Source organism: Thalassophryne amazonica, chromosome 10 (genome assembly GCF_902500255.1).
Source record: "Thalassophryne amazonica chromosome 10, fThaAma1.1, whole genome shotgun sequence".
In the NCBI taxonomy this organism is placed as follows: domain Eukaryota; kingdom Metazoa; phylum Chordata; class Actinopteri; order Batrachoidiformes; family Batrachoididae; genus Thalassophryne; species Thalassophryne amazonica.
The window spans coordinates 59,223,853-59,244,451 of NC_047112.1; the positions used below are offsets into that span (position 1 = coordinate 59,223,853).

Genomic DNA, 20,599 nt, shown 5'->3' on the forward strand with positions numbered 1-20,599 from the left:
GTCATGTATTGCAAGATTTTGGCAAACAACCTCCTTCCCTCAGTAAAAGCATTGAAGATGGGTCATGGCTGGGTCTTCCAGCATGACAATGACCCCAAACACACAGCCAGGGCAATTAAGGAGGGGCTCCGTAAGAAGCATTTCAAGGTCCTGGAGTGGCCTGGCCAGTCTCCAGATCTGAACTCAATAGAAAATCTTTGGAGGGAGCTGAAACCCCAAACCTGAAAGACCTAGAGAAGATCTGTATGGAGGAGTGGACCAAAATCCCTGCTGCAGTGTGTGAAAAACTGGTGAAAAACTACAGGTAATTGTAATTGCAAACAAAGGCTACTGTACCAAATATTAACACTGATTTTCACAGGTGTTCAAATACTTATTTGCAGCAGTAACATACAAATAAATTATTAAAAAACTGGAACTGTATATATACTATATTTTGTTGTTAGGTACAATATACCTAAATTAAATAAATAAAAAAATGCACATCAAGATCCTCCGCTGAGGTGCACATGCAGAAATACTAACTCAAATATAAAGAAAAAGCATAGCACACTCAAAATATTGTCTAGCCGCTGTTTTATTTCATAATAATTACGTTTCGGCCAAAAGGCCTTCATCAGATAGCAGCTTCCGTTGGACCAAGAGTTCCAAACTCTTGACTCTTGACCCGTGACAGACCCATAGAACACATATGGGACATTCTGGACTGTCATGTTCACACTTGTATCGTGATACTCAACAACATTGTTCGACTCCAGAATGCCTTGAGGGAGGAGTGGCAGGCCATTCCTCAACAGCAAATTCACCATTTAGTGGTTTCCATTTAGTCAGTCACACACACTGTTGACTGTGATCTGATCCAGAATGTTACCTTTACCTGTTACACACCGTCATTTACTATTGTATGTAGCATCCCATAGAAAATCTGACAGAAATTTTACTCATGAAGCAATATTAAAGCATCTTTGTGTTTCTTTTTACTCAGAAGTTAGTGCCAAAAAATAAAATAAATAAAACTACAAGAAGTGGAAAGGCTTCCCTTCATTTTATTTAAAGACATGAAGTCGACTTCATGTCAGTGTAAAAAGCAGTAACCTTCTTTCACATAATGTTTTTATTCACATTCGAATTTCTGTTTGTAACTGAATCCAGGTTTGATGGTACTTTAAGAAACTAAAAACCACTGACACCTGGTGACAGAACCACTGATAAAGGATCTAAACTTGACCATGCACCTCCTACAGCGCAGATCTCCACAAACTGTTGAAGGACTGGTGCAGCTTTTCATAAATGCACATAAACAGATTAATAGGTCAGGGTTGAGTTGAAGTTGTGAAAGATTAGCTGTGGTATTTACAGAGTCCTCCAGCGGTGTCAAATGCAGAAAGCACCATTTTACTCTGATAGAAAGGGTCTCACTGTCCGTTTCTCTAGAAAAGAATGGGGAATCCCAATCGTGTGAACGCCATTTGGACGGGTGCAGCGCGGTGCAGCGCTCTACTCTGCTTTCTTGGCCTTCCTCTTGCGAGCACCTTCGCTCAGCTCCTCTTTGGTTTTCAATGGTGACATTGGGGATGCAGCGGCGGCATGATGGTGGTGATCATCCTCACTGCTGCCAAGAGGGGAGCCAAAAACAAAATGGCAAACCCAGGACTCAATGAGGGTGAAAGGGGAACCGTGAGTGTGTCGGACGGTCATTGTCACCTATAGGACAGATAGAAGACAACACGAGAGTTCAGGACACATACTTTTTAAAATGTGATTTCAGCACACATGGAAATAAGGGTGTTCCAGATACATTAAAGGTTGTCGTTCAAAAGTCCAGTTTTGCAGATAATTCCCCCCTCCTCCAAAAAACGACTCAACTTTGAGGACTTCAAGAAACAAAAGATTTCTGCAACTAACACGCCCCTTCTCCCTACAGAGAGCTTTTTTTATTCCATTGCTCTTCCAAAGACAAATATATACTCATTTACTTTGCACGTGGCCATGAAGAGGGTGAAGGCGAGGATGAGGGTGCTCTTCGACACTGGCAGCCAGTGAGCCTCCTGCATGGTGAAAAGGATGGCACCATACAGACTGGCTTTGGTCGGGCTGCAGGCAAGAAACAACCAGTCAGTGAGTGCCTGAATACAAACATCAAGATTATATAGCAGTGTTGGACTAAAATCTAAAATACAGTGGCATACTATCTAAAGGTACCTCCACAGAGGGTTTTTTGTTTGTTTTACAACCCCAGTTCCAATGAAGTTGGGACATTGTGTAAAATGTAAATAAAAACCAGAATACGATTTGCAAATCCTCTTCAACCTATATTCAATTGAATACACCACAAAGACAAGATATTTAATGTTCAAACTGATGAACTTTATTGTTTTTGTGCAAATATTTGCTCATTTTGAAATGGATGCCGGCAAACACGTTTCAAAAAAGCTGGGACAGTGGTATGTTTACCACTGTGTTACATCACCTTTTTCCTTCTAACAACACTCGAAGGGTTTGGGAACTGAGGACACTAATTGTTGAAGCTTTGTAGGTGTAATTCGTTCCCATTCTTGCTTGACGTACAACTTCAGTTGTTCAACAGCCCGGGGTCTCCATTGTCATATCTTGTGCTTCATAATGCGCCACACATTTTCAATGGGCGACAGGTGTGGACTGCAGGCAGGACACTCTAGTACCCACATTCTTTTATTACGAAGCCACGCTGTTGTAACACGTGCAGAATGTGGCTTGGCATTGTCTTGCTGAAATAAGCAGGGACGTCCCTGAAAAAGACGTTGCTTGGATGGCAGCATGTGTTACTCCAAAACCTGGATGTACCTTTCAGCATTAATGGTACCATCACAGATGTGTAAGTTGCTCATGCCATGGACATTAACACCCCCATGCCATCACAGATGCTGGTTTTTGAACTTTGCGCCGGTAACAATGTGGATGGTCTTTTTTCTCATTTGTCCAGAGGACACAATCCCAGTCCAAGAAGGCTAAATGGTTGTTTCTGGCATCCTCACGTGTGAACTTGATATTGGAATCCACCGAATTGATGTGTTCTGTAAAGTCCTCGACCTCCTGTTGCTTGATTTTAACCCATGTGTCATCGACATATCTGAACCAGTGACTGGGAGAGATGCCCGTGAACGACGTCAAGGCTGTCTTCTCCACTCGCTCCATGTACAGATTGGCCACAATGGGGGACTGTGATGTTACGATTGGAGAGAACAGGCAGCTCCAGACAGAGGTTTACAGAAAACCCACTCACACTGACCAATATCTGCTCTTTGGCTCAAACCACCCCCTTGAACACAAGCTCGGGGTGATCAGGACTCTTCAACACAGAGCCCTACAGGTACCCACAACTGCAAAGGGAAGGGCTAAAGAACAACAACTTGTACGGAAAGCCCTCACAGTATGTGGGCACCCACGATGGTCCCTGGACAAAGTGCAGAAGTCCCAGAAAACAAAGAGACCAGATAGAGAGGAGACGGAGACAAGAAGAAGAGGAGTGTCTCTCCCTTATTTAGCAGGAGTAGGGGAAAAACTACAGAGGATCTTCAGACAGCACAAAATCCCAGTTTACTTTAAACCAGTTAACACCTTGAGACAGAAATTAGTTCACCCTAAGGACAGGATCCCTAGTTACAAACAGAGCAATGTAGTGTATTATATCAGATGTCAGGAAAACTGTAATGAACACTACATAGGTGAGACTAAGCAACCTTTAAACAAGAGGCTATACCAGCACCGCAGAGAGGTCACCAGTGGACCTCAGTCTGCAGTTCATCTCCACCTGAAAGACACTAACCACACGTTTGAGGACAAGGAAGTTAAAATCTTAGCCAGAGAGAAGAAATGGTTTGAGAGAGGTGTCAAGGAAGCATTCTTTGTAAAACAGTTGAAACCCAGCCTTAACCGGGGGCGGGTCTCAGACACACTTTGTCCCCTGTTTACAATGGGGTACTCAGGTCTAAGCAGTTTCAGTTTTTTGTTCATGGTGAGTCATTCACATCATCAGGAGAGTCGTCAAGGGAGCCATCAGGGGAGGCTTCCATCCCATCATTAGGAGAGTGCACAATAGGTGCTAATTAGAGCTACTGTTTAGTCACTAGCCTATAGCAATCGGCCTCTCGGTAGGAGGGGTCTGGTTAGGATAAAACTCCAGCTTTTGTTGGCTTCTGGTTTATTCTTCTCTACAGGAGTCAAGACAGAAGTCAGACTACCAGAGCAAGAATTTTAGCTGAGGAAGCTTCTGTGATTTGAAGCGAAACGTCCTCACGTCAAGCAACCCAGTCCAGTCGAAGATTCAAGCTTCTCTACTATGGAAACCACCTGGACAACTGAGAGCCTACACAGAAACTTTTGCTTTGCATGTTAGAGTTTTAACTTGCACCTATAGATGTAGTGACAAATTGTGTTAACTGACAATGGTTTCTGAAGTGTTCCTGAGCCAACGCAGTAAGATCCTTTACACAATGATCTTGGTTTTTAATGTAGTGCTGCCTGAGGGATCGAAGGTTACGGGCATTCAATGTTGTTTTTCGGCCTTGTTGCTTACGTGTATAAAGTTCTCCAGATTCTCTGAAACGTCTGATTATATTATGGACTGATGGAATCCCTAAATTCCTTGCAGTTGAACATTGACAAACATTGTTCTTAAACTGTTGGAATATTTTTTCACACATTTGTTCACAAAGTGGTGATCCTCACCCATCTTTGCTTCTGAACTCCTGAGACTTTTGGGGATGCTCCTTTTATACCAAATCATGACACTCACAGTTAGTGTCCTCAGTTCCCAAATGCTTATCGAGTGTTGTTCGAAGGAAAGATGATGTAACACAGTAGTAAACATACCACTGTCCCAGCTTTTTTGAAACGTGTTGCAGGCATCCATTTCAAAATCAGCAAATATTTGCACAAAAATCAGTTTGAACATTAAATATCTCATCTTTGTGGTGTATTCAATTGAATATAGGTTGAAGAGGATTTGCAAATCATTGTATTCTGTTTTGTTTTTACATTTCACACAACGTCCCAACTTCATTGGAATTGGGGTTCTAAGTTTCACCTCTGTTGACTGATTGTGATTCCAACACTGACTGGGACATGCGAGATCTACAAGGAAACTGTAAGAATCTGGAGCATGACGAGGACCTAAGGAAGCATGGTGTTGTCGAAATATGGAGTATGTTTTCAGTGACTGATGTGGCAGCTATTAGTGACTCACCACCTGCAGTCCATTTACTGAAACTCTGCTCTTCGCCTCTCAGTTGTCTTTTGAGCAATTCGGTCATTGTAAACACACAATTGTTTATGTGTGTTGTTTTGCTGTACTTTGATTTATTTGTTATTTTGTTATTGGTAGTATGGCCAAAGCAGATGGTCACCCCTCTGAGTCTAGTGAAGTTGAGGTTTCTTCCTAATCAAAACACCTGAGAGAGTCCCAGTCTACCCAGTTATATGTATATGGGTACCAGGCTTGGCTGGGGAAATAACCTGTGATCCACTGGTGTCCTATCCAGAGGGAGCTGAAGACTGTCACACACTTTGCACTACAGTATCTGGGTATAAGTACTGGGCTGATGGGGCATCAAGACCTGTGCAGGACTTCTACTCCTCGATATTCTATGAGAAACTGACAAAATGTCTTATAATGCCTTACAGGATTCCACAGGATGCTGTTCTACTACATTCACCCATGATCCAAAAAAGGGAAAAAAGGGGATGAAAAGGCTTAATCTAGTTTGCCTCCTAACATGCTCTCTTATAAAGTGCAGTCGTGGCAACCCACTTGAAAACAAAAATAAGAAGCTGCACCCTAGGCCAGACATGATCAAAAACACTGCTGTACCTTAAAACTTTTCTTTGTTGAACAGTTCAAAAATTGGATCCCAATTTCAAATGCGGTGCTGATGATGGCCATAACTACTATGTATACCAAGTTTGTTCAAGATTGGTAAAGATGGACCAATAAGTTACTATGATGCTTTGATGATCATGCTCTGATTTGCTTTTTCGGGATTAACTGGGTAGGAACAGTGCTCTGTGGAATAGCCCCATTAGGGGATAACTTTGATGAAAGTTCAAAAAACAATTTGGAGCATCCCCTGGATTATAATGTCATGGGTGGGTCCCTCCTCCAAGCTTCATGAAACTCCAGCCACACATTTTTGAGTTATCCTAAAAAACTCGTGTTTGTCTCTGAGTGAAGATTTGATTTCCACACTACTGTGGAAGAGGCTCTGATGTCTTTGCCCACAAGCAGGCGGTGAGCAGGACACACAGACTTACAATGACATGTTGAGGATCTCGTTGCTCTCTGGCCTCCACACACCACGCAGCAGTTGCTCAAAATTGGACATGAGAGCCACTCCAGACCCTGAAATGATGAAGACAGACAATTTAAAAATGAGGGCAAAAAAGACAGATGCTTTTATCTGACTTTCACTGTTGCTGCAGAGTCATGGCTTATTGTCATATCTGCAGGGGCTGACAAAGCCAGAGAAATGTTTAAGATTTTTAATCCCACTTTACTATTGCTAGACAGTTTCACAGGGATGAATCATCAGAAATATGTGGATAAGATTTTAGTGAAATACAGCTGTGTTCAAAATAACAGCAACTGACTGAGTTGGGTCATTTATGACCCCAGACATATTGTTTTGTGAACCATTTTGCTCATTTTAATTGGAAAAAGTTTCCTACCACGAATTTGTCAATCTATTTGCCCTGCATTTGTTCACAGAATTTTGCAAGGATCAGCCGATCCGTGTGGCAAGTATAATCCAAACGTGTGCGCGGTCACTTATGACCCCAGGAAGATCTATGAGCTTTTCAACATTATAGCTTCAGAACCCTAAAACAATCATTTATATAGAAGTATTACAATATAAAGTCAATGGGGCCATAAATAACCCCACATGGTCATATTAGTTGCTAAAATAGCTTGGTTGTTTGAGGGTTAAAAAAGTAACTGAAGCTCAAAATCCACATAATAGCTTTTATTTCCATACATACAAATGCATTTATAACAATGCACATTCTATAACAAATCACAACATGAAGAAAAAATTATCACATGATCAAATAGCTTGACTTCACATTGGCATCTTCTGCCTGTTACAGTACTCACAGGTAACTTTATCCCCCCCCTCCCCGTTTGCATATATAGTAATGGTAAATGCCACACTAGCAGAACCATTTATGAACATTAATAACATAAACATATATGCAATTTATTCTTGCAAGACAGAAGGTATGTAGTGTGTGACTGAATGTAGTGTGTGGGTGTGTGTGTGTGTGAGACCCCATCCACCCTTCCCGATCAGCCTTCAACATCCTACTCAAAGCCAACCAACAACTTCTATCAGGAAGGGCTACCCACCAAAACAACACAAAGGCAGACAAGAACGAACAACAAGTGATGAAGGCAGTAACTGAAGTGAGACACTGAGGAGACGGGGCCTGAATCATACAACCTACCAGGACAAGCAACCACACATGAACAAACAGTGACAGCAACAGTCTGTTGTCTAATTAGTGAGCATCCGTACCCTAATCTAGGACACCAGAGTGTTAATCCCCTTGAGAGCACCCAAAACCGAATTGTGGTGACGGCCACAAACACGCAACCATCCACACACAGAGACCCAGATCACAGCTAAATATCTGATCACTACTGTGGCTGGTGTGTTGGGCCAAGACTAAAGTACAGAACCTTACCATATGACATGGACCACTCCGGCACGTCAAAGCCATACAGCCGGCTGCGAGCGACGATGGCAACGGGCCCCGGATGTGGGGCTCCAGGAGAAACCAGGACAAAAGGGCAGTGGACGGGCACAGGGGCCAGGAAGGGCAGCCCCCAGAGCCACTGGGCCGACGACGAACCCCGACAACACCCCCCCCCCCCCCCCACGGAGGCACAGGGAGCCCCATACCCAAGGGAAGCACACAGGGTGCCAGCAGAGCCCACCAATAGGAGGGGACCGCAGAACCACACCACCATGGCCACGGCCCCCAAAGGCAGGAGCGAACGGCGGCAAGGACGGGGGGCAAAAGAGCCACCGCAACCAAATTCAAAACACGGGCAGGGACCACCGCATCAGACGAGGGCGAGGCCCGGCCCCCAGACAAGAGGCAAGGCCCAACCCCCGGGGCCAGGAAGCACAAGGGCCCCACGACACCCAAGCCCCCCCCCAGCACAACAAGCAGGACCCCTCCAACTCCCCCCAGCCCAGCGTCCCGCCTTCTTATACTATCTGGTGGTGTTGCAGTCGATGTAGTCCAGTTGGGATGTTCCAGCCTCATTCGTGTTGAATTTGGCGGCAACTCGGGACATTCTGTTCACATTTGGGGTGTACTCGGGACATTCTGTTCGCATTTGTGTTGCATTCGGGACACATTCACATTTGTGTTGCATTGGGGGGGCCACTCGGGACATTCATATGGAGTCCATGTTGCATTCAGCCCCCACTTGGGACATTCTGGGTACACTCAGGTGCATTCTGGCTCATTTGTGCGTCATTCGAGACATCCGGCCAGGTTCTGTATTGGCTGACCATTGCTGTTTGTTGGCCGACCCCGTTCAGATTGTCTCGAATGCTGTTGGGATGCCGTATTGAATGCTGACAATGCAGTCACATTGTGGTCAGACGGCACTTTGACCAGTGTTCGATATTCTTCCACCTCGAATGCACCTCGAGAGTAGAGAGCATGTTCTCTACCTTCAGGCTGGCTGTGTGACTGTGCTCGAATTTTCAAATTTAATTTAATTTAATTAGCTTATAATGCACCAAATCACAGCAAAAGCCGTCTCAAGGCGCCTTACATAAAACAAGTCAACATAAAATTGAATAAATAATTAAAAATGAATAAAAAATTCAAATACATGAATAAAAACAGAAGTAAAAGAATAAAACAAATAAAAACTCCATAAGAAAGAGAATAAAATAGGTTTTGAGTCTTGACTTAAAAATGTCCACAGACTCAGACTGCCTCACGGTCGCAGGAAGACTGTTCCACAGGGTGGGTGCACGATACGAAAAGGCTCTTTGACCTGCTGACTTCTTCTTCACCCTGGGAACACAGAGAAGTCCCGCATCCTGCGACTGCAAAGCCCAGGCCGGCATGTAGAGTTCCACCAGATCAGCCAGATAAGATGGCGCCAGTCCATGAACAACCTTATAAGTCAATAACAAAACCTTAAAATCTGCTCTCACAGAGACAGGGAGCCAGTGCAAAGATGCCAAAATGGGTGTGATATGTTCAGACCTTCTGCTACGTGTCAGAAGTCTGGCGGCAGCGTTCTGAACCAGCTGAAGACCCCTAATGCTGGACTGTGGTAACACTGAAAATAGAACATTACAATAATCTAGTCTAGAAGAAACAAAAGCATGAATCAGGGTCTCAGCATCAGCCATGGACAGGATGAGGCGGATCCTCGCTATATTTCTCAGATGGAAAAAAGCAGTCCTAGTAACATCCCTGATGTGGAGGTCAAAAGACAACGTGGGATCAAAAATTACCCCAAGGTTCCTCATTTTATCTGTATGATGTATGACACAGGAACCCAGGCTGAGTGCCAGCTGGTCAAACTGATGCCGATGTCTTGCTGGACCAAGAACCATCATTTCAGTCTTATCAAAGTTTAAAAGTAGGAAGTTAGGAATTAAATCCATGCAACTCGTGTGTAAAAGCTGGTTGGATTTGCGCGTAAATGTGTGGTGCAGAGTTGGCACAGCGTAAATTCCTGTGTGATTATTCCACCGGCAGCAGCCCGAATCGTCCTCGTCTGCACATACATGACAGTATAATATCGCGCACGCTTAATTGAACTTCACAGCAAAAAGCACCTGTTTAAATGTCTTTTAGTCTTACATCACCACACGACAGTCATTTTCTGCTCAACTGCACACTTTGGCAAACCCATGGTGAGGAGGGCACGAGAGGACTCAGCAACCACATTCAACCACACGGTGACTATTTCATCTGAAATTGTCACTGTGCTTATGCACAGTGCGAGGGTTCAGGGTCTCCCACATGCTCCCTTTTGTGTCACCGCCATCAGCAGCAGAAGCAGCAGCGCCGGCATTTATATTACTACTGAGCCAATATCACCGGAGCACTTTGAATAATTCACCAACATGCCAAAAGTCATGCAGAAATGATGTGGCGTTCTGCAGGCTGCACAGAAGCTGCTCCGCGTTATGCATCATCAGTCAGTACAGGATGGATCAAACCATCTTCCTCGGTCCTGTGCACACTGGTCGTTAAAAGTCCTGGCATTTTTGAGAAGGCTTGCAAGAAAATAAATGTGACACTTTTCATGCGCTCACAGTGATAAAATGCCAGAACCAAACCCGGTGCGCATCCACGGGAAACCTATTTTTTAGACCTTCGTGCTCCGGGTGCCCTCGTCGTGGGTTAGCGGTCAACTTGCAACGGTCTCCGGCGATGGTCTCCAGCGATGGAGTTGCCTGCAACCTCCCGCCGCCTTGCCCTCCTGAGACAGGGCCGCTCACAAAAAAAAAACAAAAAAAAACACCTTTGGACTACGACCTCAGATCAGACGACACCACCCGCTGAATTTGAATAGCATATTAAACAAATACTAAATAAATGCTGATGATTTTATTACGTTCTTGGTGGACATAATGAGAGTGAGTGAGTGAGTGTATGTGTAAGACAGAGATAAAAACAAAACAATTCATAGTTAATCAAGTTTTACTTCTTGCTGTGATGACCAGCGACAATATCTGCTTTGACTGTAAGTATATACAGTATTGTCGCTTTGGACAGTATGTGCTGGTGACATTATGTGCCGGTGCCTTTGCACAGTGCATATATCGTCGTGGCGACAATAAGTATTTGATCCACTGTCAATTTTGCAGGTTTTTCCACCTACAAAGAGGTCTGTATTTTTTATCGTAGGTACACTTCAACTGTGAGAGACAGAATCTAAAAAAAAATAAAAAATCCAGAAAATCACAATGTATGATTTTTAAATAATTAATTTGCATTTTATTGCATGAAATAAGTATTTGATCCCCTAGAAACAGACCTTAATAATTGGTACAGAAACATTTGTTTGCCATTACAGAGGTCAAACGTTTCCTGTAGTTCTTGACCAAGTATGCACACACTGCAACAGGGATTTTGGTCCACTCCTCCATGCAGATCTTCTCCAGATCTTTCAGGTTTGGAGTTTCAGCTCCCTCCAAAGATTTTCTATTGTGTTCAGGTCTGGAGACTGGCCAGGCTACTCCAGGACCTTGAAATGCTTCTTATGGAGCCACTTCTTAGTTGCCCTGGCTGTGTGTTTGGGATCATTGTCATGCTGCAAGACTCAGCCATGACCCATCTTCAATGCTCTTACTGAGGGAAGGAAGTTGTTTGCCAAAATCTTGCAATACATGACCCCATCCATCCTCCCTTCAATACGGTGCAGTCGTCCTGTCCCCTTTGCAGAAGAGCACCCCCAGAGTATGATGTTTCCACCCCCATGCTTCACGGTTGGGACAGTTTTTTTGGGGTTGTTCTCATCCTCTAAACATGGTAAGTGGAGCTGATTCCAAAAAGCTCTATTCTGGTCTCATCTGACCACATGATCTTCTCCCATGCCTCCTCTGGACCATCCAGATGGTCACTGGTGAACTTCAAACGGGCCTGGACATGTGCTGACTTGAGCAGGGGGACCTTGCTGCCCTGCAGGATTTTAAACCATGACGGCATCGTGTGTTACTAATGTAATCTTTGTGACTGTGGTCCCAGCTCTCTTCAGGTCACTGACCAGGTCCTCCTGTGTAGTTCTGAGCTTTCTCAGAATCATCGTTACCCCACAAAGTGAGATCTTGCATGGAATCCCAGACCGAGGGAGATTGACAGTCATCTTGTGTTTCTTCCACTTTCTAATAAATAATCATAATAGTTGTTGTCTTCTACCAAGCTGCTTGCCTATTGTCCTGTAGCCCATCCCAGCTTTGTGCAGGTCTACAGTTTTGTCCTTGATGTCCTTTTAGACAGCTCTTTGGTCTTGGCCATGGTGGACAGGTTGGAGTGTGATTGATTATGTGGACAGGTGTCTTTTATACAGGAAACGAGTTCAAACAGGTGCAATCAATAGAGGGAAAAGTGTGCAGATTAGGAGGGCTTCTTAAAGAAAAACTAACAGGTCTGTGAGAGACAGAATTCTTGCTAGTTGGTAGGAGATAAAATACTTATTTCATGCAATAAAATGCAAATTAATTATTTGAAAATCATACAATGTGATTTTCTGGATTTTTTTTTTTTAGATTCTGTCTCTCACAGTTGAAGTGTACCTACGATACAAATTACAGACCTCTCCATTCTTTGTAGGTGGGAAAACCTGCAAAATTGACAGTTGATGAGTGGTGGGCACAGCTAACCAAAAAGTTAACTTCTATAACAGATAACTGAAAAGTTATCTTTTATAAAGCTAAACCAATAAAACACCCAAAAATTTATTGGAATTTTAGTTTTAACACCACAATCGCCTGTGATAGCATCAAAGACGACCACAGATCCAAACAATGAGTCAGCACTTCTGTCTTTGTGAGTCCTGCCCTCTGCTGGAAGCTCCTGTTTACTACATAGCTTGCAGCAGAGAAGCAGCTGAGAGGAGCAGCAAAATTGCGTGGGAACGCAATAATATTGCGAGGGAATACAAAAGGAATTGCGAGGGAACGCAATGATGTGGGCCAAAAAAATGTAACCACTATACCCCAGACGGGCTCCATACATTTGCAAAAGTCAAGTTTTAATTAAATAACCGTCTGATATAACCGGTGTCAAAATAAATAGAACACTACCATCTCCTGGCGTCCAGACGCTCATACTGCCATGAACACTACTTGCCAGTAGATGGCAGTAGAGACCGTGAAAACGTGCCAAAACAAATTCCAGATAAGCCGCGTCTGCTACGTTTAAGATGCGTACAAACACAGTAACGTCTATAAACCTAGAAAATATATTCACGAGAGTTTTACGCACAATATACAAAGAGGTTAATGCTGTTGTCCGTGTGGAGCCTGATCAGAGTGTCTCAAATGCATTTCTTTTGTCGTGAATGTGATGAGATACTCATAATGCACCTCTGGACACAGCATGTCCACACTAAAACCTTCAAAATTAGTGCATTACTTTAAAACTAAAACATATATCTGATATTTTCACTTTATAAAACTTCAGATGTGACATTAATTTAAATAACTTGTCCAAAATTAGTTTGGTTAAAATTTTAAGTTAAAACTCTATGCCTCTGGATGACTTGGGTGATATTGCCAGCGTATCAGTATGGGGTCAAAAGAAATGAGTTTGTTTTCTTTTCTGTGACCAGTTCTCCTTTGTCTGCAGAGGATAGAGCGGTTTCTTCTGGAACCAGCTCTCCTCTGTTTGCGGAGGATAGAACTGCGCATCTACTATAAAACATTTAACAGGTAGCTACTCAACTGATCATGGACTTTATAAACGTTTGTAACTGTTAAGCTTTGTTTACCATGTCTGTGAAAATATGTTAGCGGTCTAAAAATTATCGGATCAAAACTTATCAGAAGATAATTGGTCCGATGATGGTTTTCAAAGTTATCTGAAAAGCTAATCCGATAATGAAAACATTATCGGTGGTTAGCGGATTAGCGGAACTGTGCCCACCACTGCAGTGGATCAAATACTTACACTCAACAAAAATATAAACGCAACACTTTTGGTTTTGCTCCCATTTTGTATGAGATGAACTCAAAGATCTAAAACTTTTTCCACATACACAATATCACCATTTCCCTCAAATACTGCTCACAAACCAGTCTAAATCTGTGATAGTGAGCACTTCTCCTTTGCTGAGATAATCCATCCCACCTCACAGGTGTGCCATACCAAGATGCTGATTAGACACCATGATTAGTGCACAGGTGTGCCTTAGACTGTCCACAATAAAAGGCCACTCTGAAAGGTGCAGTTTTCTTTTATTGGTGGGGGGATATCAGTCAGTATCTGGTGTGACCACCATTTGCCTCATGCAGTGCAACACATCTCCTTCGCATAGAGTTGATCAGGTTGTCAATTGTGGCCTGTGGAATGTTGGTCCACTCCTCTTCAATGGCTGTGCGAAGTTGCTGGATATTGGCAGGAACTGGTACACGCTGTCGTATATGCCGGTCCAGAGCATCCCAAACATGCTCAATGGGTGACATGTCCGGTGAGTATGCCGGCCATGCAAGAACTGGGACATTTTCAGCTTTCAAGAATTGTGTACAGATCCTTGCAACATGGGGCCGTGCATTATCCTGCTGCAACATGAGGTGATGTTCTTGGATGGCACAACAATGGGCCTCAGGATCTCGTCACGGTATCTCTGTGCATTCAAAATGCCATCAATAAAATGCACCTGTGTTCTTCGTCCATAACAGACGCCTGCCCATACCATAACCCCACCGCCACCATGGGCCACTCGATCCACAACACTGACATCAGAAAACCGCTCACCCACACAACGCCACACACGCTGTCTGCCATCTGCCCTGGACAGTGTGAACCGGGATTCATCCGTGAAGAGAACACCCCTCCAACGTGCCAAACGCCAGTGAATGTGAGCATTTGCCCACTCAAGTCGGTTATGAGTCAGGTCGAGACCCAGATGAGGACGACGAGCATGCATATGAGCTTCCCTGAGACGGTTTCTGACAGTTTGTGCAGAAATTCTTTGGTTATGCAAACTGATTGTTTCAGCAGCTGTCCGAGTGGCTGGTCTCAGACGATCTTGGAGGTGAACATGCTGGATGTGGAGGTCCTGGGCTGGTGTGGTTACATGTGGTCTGCGGTTGTGAGGCTGGTTGGATGTACTGCCAAATTCTCTGAAACGCCTTTGAAGATGGCTTATGGTAGAGAAATGAACATTCAATACACGAGCAACAGCTCTGGTTGACATTCCTGCTGTCATCATGCCAATTGCACGCTCCCTCAAATCTTGCGACATCTGTGGCATTGTGCTGTGTGATAAAACTGCACCTTTCAGAGTGGCCTTTTATTGTGGACAGTCTAAGGCACACCTGTGCACTAATCATGGTGTCTAATCAGCATCTTGGTATGGCACACCTGTGAGGTGGGATGGATTATCTCAGCAAAGGAGAAGTGCTCACTATCACAGATTTAGACTGGTTTGTGAACAATATTTGAGGGAAATGGTGATATTGTGTATGTGGAAAAAGTTTTAGATCTTTGAGTTCATCTCATACAAAATGGGAGCAAAACCAAAAGTGTTGCGTTTATATTTTTGTTGAGTATATTTCCCCCACTGTATATGCACTGTGTCAATGTATGTCGTAACAGGGTGTACAATAAGGGCCACCTGTTTGACACCTGTTTTTCACAGAAAGAAAAAATGCAGACACTGCTTTTTTTTTTTTTAAACAGCCTAATATTCCCTTTTCTTTACTTTGGGTTTCGATTCCCACCTGTGACCTTTCTGTGTGGAGTTTGCGTGTTCTCCCCGTGTTTGCGTGGGTTCTCTCCGAGTGCTCCGGCTTCCTCTCACATCCAAAGACATGCAGGTTAGGTGAATTGGAAACATTAAATTGTCCATAGGTGTGCGTGCGGGTGTGAATGTGTTTGTTTGTCTCGATGTGGCCCTGCAGCAGACTGGCGTCCTGTCCAGGGTGTACCCTGCCTTGCGCTCTATGACTGCTGGGATACACTCCAGCTTCCCGCGACTCTTAATTGGACTGAACAGTTGAAGGTGAGTGTGTGTACATGCACATCACATAAGCATATTTTATAAGTATAAGGAGTGGGTATTTATAAGCTTTGCTTCTGCCCTCACCCTTTCGGTCACATGGGTTCATTGTAGAATTGTTTTGTTGTGAGTTTTTTGTTATTGTTGATTTGTGTGCCAAATAAATCCATTCATTCATATGATAATATCACTTTGCTTTTTCAATGTCTTCATTTATGAATACTCAGTAGTAGCCATGGGCATATAACCAGTAAGGGCTACATCAATCTGTCATTTCATCCCAATTGTCTTGACCTTCATCCAAATGATTGACCTCTAGCTGACTTTGCCAGGGCAGTTCTGGAATCTGCCCAAGTGTGTGCCACATTTGGTCCAAATGGGGTTGAACATCAAATTCCATGATTTTTGCTAAAATGAATTGTTTAAGGGCAATTTTTAGTGCAAATCAGCAAATGGACTTTGGATGAGTAGGCCAACAAACAGACAAGCAGGCATGATCTCTGCCCTAAGGACTGACCTTTGGCAAATTTGACCTTTAACTTCTTCAACAAATATATATGGGTTTTGGGTGTACACAATTTAAAACATTCAAGATGATTTATTAATACATAAACACTTTGTGATTTGAAAGGAAGTACATTGACATTACTGACCTTTGACGTATCCGACGATCACCATAATAAAGAAGCCGTGGTGGTAGGCGTGGTGGGCATGGTGAACACCAGCGGCAATCTTACGAGTGCGGACAACTTCTTTCATGGCAACCAACACCAGCTTGACCGGTAGAAAAGCCACACATTTATAGAAGAGGTTCAGCGGGCAGTAAAAGATCAGGTACCTGTGTTTATATTTGACAGAAAAATAGATAAAATTATAGTGTGACAGAAGTTAAAAATTGCAGCCTCATTTCTACGATGCAGAATGAGAACATCTGTAGGTGACATACCAAATTGTGAGAATCATATAAACTGCCTGTGACAAGTTCTTTTTCCTACTTTTAAATGTATTAAAATGTTGAGAAAATGTGATGGTGAAAATTGATAGCAAGGGGTGCAATAGATGTTTTGGGTTTTTTTTGGCCATTTGGTTGCTGAGACAAAAGCCAAAACACAAATGTGCTTATTATAGCACCCCCTTGTGGCACATCTGTTTCATATTCATGCCCAAACTTTCATTCACTAGTTCTGAGTGAGCCTATAAGGTTTCATGAAGGTCAGCCCTTCCCACTGGCAGATACTGGCTGCAGAAATTTGATTGGACATTTGTCAGCCATTTTGGTGAGCCAGCCAATCAGCATTTGATGTGATGTTGGCAAACATTGTGAAGAATAAGTGCACCAAATTTCAGATTTTTACCTCAACCTTTTTGAAAAATTGAATTGTGCCAGTTGTAGTGCCCAGTGTTGATTGTTGCGATTTTATAAGGATACTGTATTGATTGTGTCTGCGAGGTTTTAAAGGACGTCGCATGTGTTTCAGCATCTCAGTTAGCAACACAACATCAAAGTACTCATGACTGTAAGTCTCCCTGCGCACATGCACTCATAATTAGTGGTTTCTTTTTTTATATATATATAAAAATATATATATATAAACTTCATTTTGCAGTTTTCAATTAACAAACACAAACACCGAACATGAACACACACACAAAGGAATATATACAGTATATATATATATATATATATGCAAATACATACATATACTCAACAAAACTATAAAGGCAACACTTTTGGTTTTGCTCCCATTTTGTATGAGATGAACTCAAAGATCTAAAACTTTTTCCACATACACAATATCACCATTTCCCTCAAATATTGTTCACAAACCAGTCTAAATCTGTGATAGTGAGCACTTCTCCTTTGCTGAGATAATCCATCCCACCTCACAGGTGTGCCATATCAAGATGCTGATTAGACACCATGATTAGTGCACAGGTGTGCCTTAGACTGCCCACAATAAAAGGTACATACAAAATAAAAACCCACCCCCCACCCCGTAAGGCTCATGAACAAAAATGAAATGGAATAAATAAGATCCAATACAAAAATTGCCAGGCAGGAACCTCTCGTAGTATATTAAATGAGTTGGTGTTATAGCTTTATTAAGGTTAAAATTTTTTCAACTATCCAGTACATCTGATGTTAAATTATATCAGCGGAAGGAAAAACCGTCTACAAACTCTATAAAGGGACTCCAGGTCAGAGTGACGTTTCTATGGGCTTTACATATCTTGTATCTGTTTTTCCAAAGGTAGAAAACTTAGTACATCCCTCAACCACTGCAGAAACGACGGGGCTGAGTTTGATTCTCAAGTAAAAAGTATAAGTCTGCGTGCGAGTAAAGAAGCAAATGCCAAGGCGTTTGCTTGAAGATTAGAAACTTGTCGTGTCCTGGGGGCGGTATGCCAAAAATGGCTGTATGATAGTCAAGTCTTATAGTCTGGCCACAGATTTTAGAAAATACTTCAAATATCTGTCTCAAATAGTCTTTGAGGGAGGTGGGCGAGGAAATGAGGGAAATTTTCTCTGGTAAAGCTGCGTATCTGGAGAAACCTAAAATAATGCGATCTGGGTATATTGTAATTCTTTTCAAGTGTCTCAAATGAGATAAACAATTATCAGAGTACAAGTCACGAAAGAATACTAATCTATTTCTATGCCAGTGTTGGAATATGTTATTGAGCCGGGATGGAAGAAAGAGAGGGTTATCTGCTATTGGGAAGTACCTATTATATTGCTTTAAACCATAATGTCTTCTAAACTGTAACCATATTCAAAGTGTGGCTTTGAAAACTGGGTTTGTAAACGGTGTACTAAAATTGTGTGGTATCGCCGATGTAAGTGTTGGTAACGGGTTGGATAACAGTTCCATATGACTCCAGTCTGGACCCAGTTTATTCTCATATGTATGAATCCAATACATTAATTTTACTATGTAAGCAGCCCAATAATACCAAAGAAAACTGGGTAATCCCAATCCGCCCGCATCTTTAGGGACTTCCAGGTACAGCTTTTTCATCCTAGGGTTAGAATTGTTCCATATAAATGAAGCAATTAATCCATCTAGCTGTTTGAATGTTTTCATTGGAATAAATACAGGGATCATCTGAAACACATAAAGAAATCTAGGTAAGACTGTCATTTTAACTATATTAATACAACGGAAATTTGGAATAATCCCCATCTGTGCGACCAGTTGGAAAAAGCAGGCTCTTTGAATAATTTAGTGTGTAACCTGAGAGATGTCTAAAGTTTTCTAGTATCAACAATATCTTTGGAATCAGTACTGTAGGTTAGAATATGTACAATAGCAAATCATCTGTGTATAGGGCCACCTTATGTACTTTACCACCACGGGAGATACCAGTGATACCCTCTTCTGCTCTAAGGGCTATAGCAAGGGGTTCGATTGCGAAATCGAACAAATATGGGGAGAGGCCGCAACCTTGTCCGCAGGACCTGTAAAGAGGGAAATAATCAGAAATATTGTTGTTGGTCTGTACAGCTGCAGTGGGTGCATCATATATTATTTTAATCCATATTAAAATGATGGTTCAAAGCCAAATTTTTCTAAGACAGCAAACAGATACTGCCATTCCACCATTCCACCCGAACAAACGCTTTTTCGGCATCTAGGGAGACCACCACCTCTGTGGTCTCCTCAAATGTAAAGCATGGAGTATACAAGATGTTAAACAATCTACGCATATTATAAAATGATTGTCTACCTGGGATGAAACCTGTTTGATCTGGATCAGTGACTGTTGGAATTATACTGTCTATGCGGGTGGCTAATATTTTTATAAGAATTTTATAGTCACAGTTTAAAAGGCTTATTGGACGATATGAGCTACATAATAAAGGGTCTTTATCTTTTGTAAGCAGTACTGAAATCATAGCCTGGGTCATGGTTTGGGTAATTTCCGTTCACAAATGTCCTGGCACAGCTGGCTAAGGATCGGTGCTAATTTATCAGAGAATTTTTTATATATCTCAACTGGAAACCCATTAGGCCCCCGGCCTTACCACGTTTGCATTGATTTAATTGCCTGCACTACTTCTTTTGTGATACATTTGTCTACCTGTAAAGTAACTTCTGGGGTGATCATTGGAATTTTCAGTCTTTCCAAAATTGTAGTAATATCCAACGGGTCATGTGGTGGTTCTGATTTGTAAATTTGTATAGAATTGCTTGAACTCTAGGTTTATTGTGTTAGGATTAGTAGTTATCTCCCCTCGTTCAGTCTGGATTTCAGGAATAGTTATAGGCTATTGAAATAAATTTGCATTTTTAATCAGGGGCGTGGATAGGTACAGTGAGGAAAATAAGTATTTGAACACCCTGCGATTTTGCAAGTTCTTCCACTTAGAAATCATGGAGGGGTCTCAAATTTTCATCTTAGGTGCATGTCCACTGTGAGAGACATAATCTAAAAAAAAAAAAAAATCCGGAAATCACAATGTATGATTTTTTACTAATTTATTTGTATGTTACTGCTGCAAATAAGTATTTGAACACCTGTGAAAATCAATGTTAATATTTGGTACAATAGCCTTTGTTTGCAATTACAGAGGTCAAATATTTCCTGTAGTTTTTCACCTGGTTTGCACACACTGCAGCAGGGATTTTGGTCCACTCCTCCATACAGATCTTCTCTAAATCTTTCAGGTTTGGAGTTTCAGCTCCCTCCAAAGATTTTTTATTGAGTTCAGGTCTGGAGACTGGCCAGGCCACTCCAGGACCTTGAAATGCTTCTTACAGAGCCCCTCCTTAGTTTTTCTGGCTGTGTGTTTGGGGTCACTGTCATGCTGGAAGACCCAGCCATGACCCATCTTCAATGCTCTTACTGAGG

The 20,599-nt window shown here is 42.5% G+C and overlaps 1 protein-coding gene across 1 annotated transcript in view; it reads right to left on the minus strand.

Annotated features, from left to right (window-relative positions):
- Positions 1-1,026: 1,026 nt before the first annotated feature.
- Positions 1,027-20,599, minus strand: part of tmem38a (transmembrane protein 38A) — a 46,291-nt gene continuing 26,718 nt past the window's right edge. Inside the window, exons 3-6 of the mRNA XM_034180057.1 lie at positions 16,399-16,583; positions 6,289-6,376; positions 1,977-2,094; positions 1,027-1,704 (exon numbers count right to left, since the gene is read on the minus strand). Of these exons, the coding sequence (XP_034035948.1) occupies positions 1,498-1,704; positions 1,977-2,094; positions 6,289-6,376; positions 16,399-16,583 (598 nt within the window). The 3' untranslated portion in view covers positions 1,027-1,497. The remainder of the gene's footprint in view (positions 1,705-1,976; positions 2,095-6,288; positions 6,377-16,398; positions 16,584-20,599) is intronic.